Genomic DNA, 9,911 nt, shown 5'->3' on the forward strand with positions numbered 1-9,911 from the left:
AATGGGGCCCAATGACACTAACAATGGGGCCCAATTCCTCCCTTAGACACCAATAATAGGGCCCAATGACACCAATGATGGGGCACTATTTCTCCCAATAACACCAATGATGGGGTACAATTCTTTCCATTGACTCCAGTGATGGGGCATTGTTTTTTCCTACTAACATCAATACCTTTTCTATGGCCACAGTCCGGCCCCCCTAATGTCTAAAGGATCATAAACTGGCCCATTGAATTGAAAGTTTGGGACCCCTGGCCTAGAAAATGGCCAAGACTTATTTTTAACATTCAGCTCTCATCGACTTTAATGGGGTTCAAATTCAGTACTAGTACATCTGTAATGTTAGCTAAACCTACCTCAAAGCAAATCCAGGTACATTCAGCTCATCCCTAATCCTTAATATCACAGTTTGGGTTGTGTAGCAATTGTATATGCTATAATTTTTTTTTAATTTTCTATTTTTTCCCCACAAAAGTAGAATATACGGTTTAAGCCATGGTTCAAACTGTGCAAGTTGGTTGTGGGTGTGGGAATTGCATCTGTTCCCGCACCAGCAATCACCCACAGCCAAATTGCACTGCTCTTACGAGATGCGGGGGCTGCCATTCATTCTGAATGGCACCCCACACATCCCACCCCTGCATTTGTGTGAACCAGGTTCACATAAAGGAAGCAATGCAAACAGAACACGATATTGTACATGGTAGGACATATACATATCAGGAATATGAAATGTTGGTGCTTCAAGTGATAAGGTATTGTCTCCTAAAAATAATAGTGCATAAGACAATTTTATTTCTTCATATCTCCCCTCCAAATATCCTGCATTGTTTGGCTCAGAATGAATGATAGAAGCTTTGGGCTCAGTAGTCAGGGCAAATAGCCATGGACACCTCTGGCTGATACCTTCCTGCAAGCAGAGTTGTTCTGACAGATATTTACTCTGACACAAGCCAACGAGAACTTGCCAATTCATATTAATACATTCCTTGGTGGCATCTAGTAGTGATAGGATGGCTCAAAAGCCAAGGTTATCAATAAGAATCAGTTCTCTTTGCTGGATCTGGTCTGTCTAAAGCCCACACACATATCCAAAAGTCCCAGCACTAAACACTGTGGCTCCATAAAGACATAATACAGACAATCTTGCTCTAGGTAGTTGAGGCCTTCTCCAGGTTATGCAAATAGCTCCAGCAGGACAATCCAATCCCTAACCCGGATGCCCCCTTTGGTCAGAACCTCTGTGTCATTAGATGGAGATAGACTCCCCTGGATGAAGCAGGCCTTGTGTGGCAAATAGTAAATTCAGCCTATAAGATTTGGGTGGTAATAGGTTTTCTGGTTTTGATAGTACTGTTATTGTAATCTCATTCATCGGCTTTCTTTTGTTGAGGCGGGTAGTGCCCCTAGTTTATTGGCTTCAGTAACATAAAGAGCAGCTCAAGGAGCAGAACTTCTCCATAATTTTAATAGATATCTATCAGTAAACCATCATTCCCTGGTGCTTTACTATTTGAGGATTCTGTCACTGCATTTTGTAGCTCCTCAATGGTAATTTGTGAATTTAACATAGACCATCTGCCTCTTCAATCTGGTACAAAAGCACATCGTAAAAAATTGGCAAGAGTGTATTGGTTACAATATTTGTATTTATTTAGATTTTCAGAACTGTTTAGATTCCCATAGGATAGAGAGGGTATAGGTGAGAAGCTGTCCTGATATAGAGGATTTGGCATCAAAATCTGTGGTACCTGTTTGTGCTTTTGCTGTCATAACCAATACACTGTATGGCACATGTTTGCCCCATCCTTATAATATTCCTGGGCTGTAAGAATCTCTTGTTCCAACTTAGTCGTAAGGACATTTTTATATAACTGCTAAGCATTAGTCTACAACTTTTTCATCTCTGGGGTGGTTCATTAACATAAGTTAGTTCACCTCTCTCTATGCTTTCATGATATCTAATTCCCAATGACAAAATTAAATTTTTATGTATGAGATACCATGTAGACGAGCCTATGATGTATTCCAGACAATACAACACTATTTCTGTTTCAAAATCTTATGTTGACAACTTTGATGTTTGCAATACTATGGTGATTTTTCCTTCTTGCTATATCGTTTTTTCTAAATATGCAATGGCCCAGGGCTGGAACAAGAGGTGGGGAGGGCAGAATGGACACGTGCCCTGGGCACAGTGTGGAGGGAGGAACACTAAGAGCTTCAGCCTCTTTGTTCCCCTGTGCCTTATTGACAGGAGTGACTGCAGTGTCACTCATCTCAGAAGGAGCAGGGGGCTTAATAGCTACTGGAGCTGCTGGACTCTGCTCTCTTCTACCTTCAAATGCAGCCTACTGTGGGCAGAAAAGAGCTGACCTCTGCTGAGAACACAGCTTAGTCTCAGTGAGGTGCTAATGGCAAATGAAGGCAGAAATAAGATATACCTGTATTCAGATCACATTGGCTGTACATGTAATCTACCAGGTGCTAAAGGTGTGTGACCACATAGCAGTGTGCAAAGGGTTCATTCAGTATTTTTAGTGTTAATGTGGTTACACCTCTTTAGCACCTGGTAGATTATATGCATGTACAAGCTATTGGGATCTGAGCACAGGAATATCTTGTATTGAAGGTCAGTGGCCAGACCTAAACCTTGTAGCTCTCCCCCATTTTGTGTCTGTTTGCCCCATGTTGACATTGTGTCCACAGTAGCATTTGCAAAGCAGAGTAGGACTGGCTAAAGAGGGATTACTTAGACGCAGTTGGTCAGCTTAAACATGTATTGCAATATATGTGAACTAAATATCCCTAATTTTTTATTGTAAAGTTTGCTAGAAAGGGTATAGCAGTGTGCAGAGGGTTCATCCAGTATTTTTAGGGAAATGAAGGCAGACTGCTTCTCTTCCTGTCTTTTCTTGACATGTGATATATGACAAGGTCTATATTGTGAGTACACAGTGGAGATGGGGCAACTCAGTCCTAGACCTCCCCTCTTCTTCTCAGGACTATCCCTTTAGCCTTCTCCCTTCCTTAGAGCTTGTCACCCCCCCCCCCCCCCCCCAGAGCCCCCACCCCCAGATCTCTTCTTTAGTTCAATGCACTTTTTTCCTTCTATTGACACCACCAACACAGGGACCTTTTTCCTTCCATTGACATCACCAAATCAGGGACCTCTTTCCTCCTATTGACACCACCAACACAGGGATATTTTTCTTTCTAGTGACACCACCAACACAGGGACATTTGTTTCTTACAGTGACTCCACTAACACAGAGACATTTTTTCCAGTTACTCCACCAACACAGAGACATTTTTCCTTCCAGTGACCCCATTGATGCTGGGACATTTTTTCCTTTGCCACTGTTATGCTGTGTACACACGGTCGAAATTTCCGACAACAAATGTTCGAAGTGAGCTTGTTGTCGGAAATTCGGACCATGTGTAGGCTCCATCGGACATTTGTTCTCGGAATTTCCGACAACATTTGTGCGACTGTGTGTATGCAAGACAAGTTTGAGCCAACATCCGTCGGAAATAAATCCAGGATTTTGTTGTCGGAATGTCCAATCGTGTGTACGCGGCATAAGCCTCTTCTTTGTCACTACCACAAACATTGGTATTATTTCAGCCGATGCCAAAAACATCAGATACATTGCTGAGCCCATGCCTCTATTAGCCCCATACCCTCTTCCAAAATGTGGGGAGGCACAGTTTGCCACCTTCACCCTGAGCACTGGATGACCTTGTCCCACCACTGCTATACACAATTGCACAAAACCTTTTTTAGAGCTGATTTAACTTCCTTATTTCGTAGTGTATAAATCAGTGGATTCAACATCGGTATAATTATTGCATAAAAGACAGCAAAAAGTTTAATTATCTCAGGAGATACCTCGAATTGAAATTTCATATAAGTGGCCATAGCTGAGCCATAGAACATGGTAACAACAGTTATATGAGAGCCACAAGTGGAAAAGGCCTTTCTTTGTCCTGCAGAAAAGCTTATTCTAAAAATGGCTCTAAGTATTTTAATATAGGTAATGATAATAAAACTAATAGGTGCAATTAAAACAATGATACCATTAATAAAAATCACAAGTTCAACTATTTTAGCATTCCCGCATCCCAATGATAAGACTCCTGGTAGTTCACACAAAAAATGGTTAATTACATTATTTCCACAAAGATCCCCATTTAACGCTAGGGATACAGAAACACTAGATAGGAGAAATGCACAAATCAACGCTCCTGCAGCTATCTTTATACACAAGGATATGTTGATGATTGTAGAATAGTGTAAAGGGTAACAAATTGCTATATAGCGGTCATAGGCCATTATAGCTAAAAGAATACATTCTGTTTCCCCCAACGAAAGGGCCATGTACATTTGTGTACCACATTCTCCGACCAAAATATTCTTTTTGACTGACAACATATCTCTCAGCATCCGCGGTATAAGTGAGGATGAGTAGCAGATGTCCAAGATAGATAGATAAGTGAGAAAAAAATACATTGGAGTGTGAAGAGTGCTGTCAGTGATCGTAGCCAAGATAATAAGAGAATTTGCAATTAAAATGATCAGGTACATGATCAAGACTATCACAAAAAGCATGGTTTGTATATTGGGATTACTGGAGAGTCCAAGAAGGATAAATTCTTTGATGATTGTGTCATTTTTCCAAGCCATTCTGTAAAGTAAAAAGTTACAAAAATAATATTTATTACACTGGAAAACAAAGATTTTGCTTCCTTAATACTTTTTGGTGTCTGTGACAGACGCAACCGGGACAGGGGCATTTGGAGGGGACTAGGGGCAAGCCTCCTACCCACTGATTATGGCCCATGAAGAGACTGGGGTCTTTGTCTGCTTCTTTTGGTCAGAGCATAGACAAGAACTCAATTAGTTGGGTCTGTCACAGTGCCTCTAATAGATTTTTGGCCGGTAATCACCAAATTAACCTGTAATTAACATAATGTTTTATAGAAACCTTCTGTTTTTGCAATTTGCAATACCTGTTGGCTATGCTGTGTGTAGGCAGGTTGCCTACATTAGGCAGCTAGGTAGACTTCTGCCCAGGCTGGGAAAGGGGGTTAATTCGTTTTGTTCTGTTCCTGGGTTTTTTAGAACCAGCCTACCCATTCTGTGATATACACAGTGGCGGCCCAACCATACAGGGCGCAGGGGCGCCGCCCCCCTAATCCATGTACCTGGCCCCTAATCTACATGCAGGGCGCCGGATTCATGGATTTCAACTGGGTTTTTTTTTTTGAAGCATGTGATTAGAGCCTGAGGCTCCATTTGCCTTCAAAAAAGGGTGGTCTCGGGGCACAGAGCACTGCGCCCTGAACTCACCCAGTTGTGTGACCAGGTACGTAAACCGGCACAGATTGGCCGCCCTGCAGCAGTATATGGGCGGTCATTAAGTGGTTCATTTTATCATTTACCGAAAAAATTGTGACAAAAAAATTAAGACTTCCAAAAACTTGCCATGTCTCTTACTAAATACCTTGGATTGTCTACTTTCCAAAAAGGGGTATTTTGGGCTGTATTTGTACTGTCCTGGCATTTTAAGGGCATCAAGAAACAATACATCAGGATTGATAATTTTTCAAATATACTGTGTATAGCATAGTTTGTGAATGCTATAGATTTTCTACAGACTAAATAATATACACTGATTGGGATTTTTACCACAGAATTGTAGCAAAATACATTTTGGCCCAAATTCATGACAAAATTAGATTTTATTGAATATGTTTAATGACAGAATGTAGAAAATATCCTTTTTTTCAAAATTTGTAGTATTTTTTCATTTATATCACAAAAAATAAAAAATCCAGTGGTGATCAAATACCACCAAAAGAAATCTCTATTTGTGTGAAAAAAATTATAAAAATGTAATCTGCGGAAAGTGTTGCATGATCGTGCAATTGCCAATTAAAGTTGCACAGTGCTGAATAGCAAAAAATGCCCTGAACATGAAGGGGGCAAAACCTTCTGGAGCTTACGTGGTTAATGTAAAGAAGACCAAGATTCACTTCATCTCAGACTTTAGTAAATCAGTCTTGTTTGATCATACTGTATATGCACAAATTGCTGTTAAGGGGCTGCATTTGCCCAGGTCTCCTGCTGAGTGCTTTGTGTCTCAAGACTGTGACTGCCATGATCTCCCGGTTGGCACCCCTCCTTTTTTTGTTTTAAATCTCCCCTGTCCAACCACAGTCACTCGTACATGTGTACTCTATCATCGGTGAAGCAAAATTTCAAAACTATATTGCAGGCCACAGTGTCTGATGTGAATTATTATTAATATTATCATACAGGATTTATGTAGCGCCAACAGTTTGCGCAGCACTTTAAAATATAACCACGTGACCTCCCGATGTTTTTACCCCCTTCATGACCAGGCTATTATTTGCTATTCGGAACTGCGCTACTTTAACTGACAATTGCATGGTCATGCGACACTGTACCCAAATAAAATTTATATAATTTTTTTACACAAATATAGTTTTCTTTTGGTGGTAGTTGCTCACCTCTGCGTTTTTTTATTTTTTGTGCTATAAGTGAAAAAAGACCAAAAATTTGGAACAAACAAACAAACAAACAATTTTTTTACTTTTTGCTACAAAACAAATCCAATAAGAATTTTAAAAATCAAATTTATTCATAGATTTCAGTCAAAGTCCAGACCTGAATCCAATTAAGAATCTGTGGCAAGACTTGAAAATTGCTGTTCACAGACACTCTCAATCCAATCTGACAGAGCTTTAGCTATTTTGCAAACAAGAATGGGCAAAAATGTCACTCTCTAGATGTGTAAAGTTGGTAGAGACATCCCCAAAAAGACTTGCAGCTGTAATTGCAGTGGTTCTACAAAGTATTGACACAGGGGGGCTGAATGCAAATGCACGCCACACTTTTCACATATTTATTCGTAAAAAATTTTGAAAACCATTTATCATTTTCCTTCCACTTCACAATTATGTGCCACTTTGTGTTGGTCTATCACATAAAATCCCACTAAAATACATTTAGGTTTTTGGTTGTAACATGACAAAATGTTGAAAATTTCAAGGGGTATGAATACTTTTTCAAGGCATTGTAGCTGCATTAAAACAAGAATAGCTATTTCCTTGGGGTTGTATGTCCCAAATGTATAATTCAAGTTTGAACTAATTATGTATCTGAGCAGGTGCCAGAAACTACTTACAGACATCTAAATTATCTAGCAATAATCTTTATTGAGACCCTGTAACATAATGTTTTAAATAAAATAAATAAATAAATAAATAAATAAATTATCCTTTGTTTTGTATTACCTATGAAACATTTTACACCTATATCAGGTTATTAAAGCTTTAACTTAAAACCCAGGTTTACCATTACCACGGACTAGATGTGAAGTAGGATTCTCTTAAAACAAAAATGGGCTTTTGTTTGGGGGAGGGATATTTGGGGGTTTTCGTTTACAGTATTTGCAGGGTTTATTCGTTTTTGTTGATAGGGCCATTTTTTTGGGTTATTTTTTGCAGCAGGGTTTCCTTTTTATTTGATAGGGCCTTTTTTAAGAATGGGGTTCTCAAACTGACCATCTGTTCTTGGAGCAACCTGTGCAGCCTTTTGTCACAGAACACCTCTGCATCATTTGCAAGGAAATAAAACTGTAAGATCAGTGCGCACCAAATCCACTTTATATTAATCAAATCCACCGCAGATCTCTATTTCCATAAATAAAATATAAGTTAGGCTCACACCAGTTGGACCTAATATCCATGATTAAAATAGTCTTGCTGCTGGCCACTTTTAGACTCCTCTATCCTCTACAGTATCTTAATTCATGTACTAATGCCCCAGCCTGTGCTCTTTGTCTCTTGTAAGTTTAGGCCTAGCCTTGCTATTTAACCCCTTCCTGCCTAAGGGTAAAACAAATCTTAATGCCTAAGCACAATTTTACAACTTTGACTAGTAAAACCATATATATCATCACATCTACTTTGTGCATCGAGGTAGCTTATACCTTGTTTTTTTCAGGACAAATGTATGTTATTTGTTGTTTGTACCCATAGTACAGCCCAGAAACAATGGTGTGCATTTTGATTTTTTTTTATCCTACCTAAAACACACTGACACTAACTGACACCGATAAAAAAACAAAACATAAAAAATGAAAGACGTAAGCATTCAGTAGTAGACAATCACAAACAACTAGTTACAATATTAACTATTACCAATATTAACTATATTAACATCACATATTAAATGATGATCAATTCCAATTACATCATTATGAAAACATATTCATTTAATGAAAATGTTAACAAACTAAAAAGGTAAACAACTTTCAGGAATATGGCATGCCTCAAAGATCAATGGGTTGTTTTAAAGTGATATTTTGTTTTATATATCTGCATTAAAACAAGAATAGCTAATTCCTTGGGGTCGTATGTCCCAAATGAATAATTAAACTTTGAACAAATTATTTATCTGAGCAGGTGCCAGAAATTACTTACAAACATCTAAATTATCTAGTATTATTTTTTATTGAGAACATGTAATATAATACAATAAATAAATCAAATCTTCTCCTTTGTTTTCTATTACCTGACACTGCTGTGTCATCTGTGGTCTTTGAATTCTTGTAGCTCTGCCTGTATTCTTATTCTCTAGTACATTTTGATAGCTTCTCCCTCATTAAAAATATCCTGCTGCTGGCCAATTGTACACTGTGGCATAATTCGGGCTCTCTTAATTCTCAGTTAAAGTTTGATAAAAATTGACCAGCAGCAAGAAAGATTTGCATCATCTGAAAGAGGGATAGCCTCAATGAACTACTGGTCAAACTGGGCCTTTCATCGCTCAATGTGTCGCTGCTGAAGATACCCGAAAAAAGCTTTTTTTTCCCAAACTGAAGTGTAGCAGATTGGATTGCTGCTGCTGTGTGTGTGAGCCAAAAAAATCCAGCTAAATATAGGCTGCCATTGTACACTGTACTAAAAATACAAAAGATATGCGCTGTCTTGTGTGTATAAAATCAATAAAAAATATATATACAGTATCTCACAAAAGTAAATACACCCCTCACATTTTTGTAAATATTTTATTATATCTTTTCTTGTGACAACACTGAAGAAATGACACTTTGCTACATTGTAAAGTAGTGAGTGTACTGCTTGTATAATAGTGTAAATCTGCTGTTCCCTCAAAATAACTCAACACACAGCCATTAATGTCATAACCGCTGGCAACAAAAGTGAGTACACCCCTAAGTGAAAATGTCCAAATTGGACCCAAAGTGTCAATATTTTGTGTGGCCACCATTATTTTCCAGCACTGCCTTAACCCTCTTGGACATGGAGTTCACCAGAGCTTCACAGGTTGCCACTGGAGTTCTCTTCCACTCCTCCATGACGACATCACAGAGCTGGTGGATGTTAGAGACCTTGCGCTCCTCCACCTTCCATTTGAGGATGCCCCACAGATGCTCAGTAGGGTTTAGCTCTGGAGACTTGCTTGGCCAGTCCATCACCTTTACTCTCAGCTTCTTTAGCAAGGCAGTGGTTGTCTTGGAGGTGAGTTTGGGGTTGTTATCATGTTGGAATGCTGCCCTGTGGCCCAATCTCTGAAGGGAGGGGATCATGCCCTGCGTCAATATGTCACGGTACATGTTGGCTTTCATGGTTCCCTCAATGAACTGTAGCTCCCCAGTGCCGGCAGCACTTATGTAGCCCCAGACCATGACACTTTCACCACCATGCTTGACTGTAGGCAAGACACACTTGTCTTTATACTTCTCACCTGGTTGCCACCACACACGCTTCACACCATCTGAACCAAAGAAGTTTATCTTGGTCTCATCAAACACAGAACATGGTTCCAGTAATCCATGTCCTTAGTTTACTTGTCT

At 39.3% G+C, this 9,911-nt stretch overlaps 1 protein-coding gene across 1 annotated transcript; it reads right to left on the reverse strand.

Moving 5' to 3' along the window:
* Nucleotides 1–3,760: 3,760 nt before the first annotated feature.
* On the reverse strand, nucleotides 3,761–4,690 carry LOC141111689 (putative olfactory receptor 2B8). The gene has a single exon (XM_073603837.1). It carries the CDS (start codon nucleotides 4,688–4,690, stop codon nucleotides 3,761–3,763), a length of 930 nt encoding a protein of 309 aa, XP_073459938.1.
* Nucleotides 4,691–9,911: the final 5,221 nt, after the last annotated feature.

This window comes from Aquarana catesbeiana, linkage group LG11 (assembly GCF_042186555.1).
Source record: "Aquarana catesbeiana isolate 2022-GZ linkage group LG11, ASM4218655v1, whole genome shotgun sequence".
NCBI classification, from domain to species: domain Eukaryota; kingdom Metazoa; phylum Chordata; class Amphibia; order Anura; family Ranidae; genus Aquarana; species Aquarana catesbeiana.

Coding starts and splice junctions, on each gene's coding strand:
- LOC141111689 (XM_073603837.1), bottom strand. CDS start 4,690: ATGGCTTGGAAAAATGACACAATCATCAAAGAATTTATCCTTCTTGGA.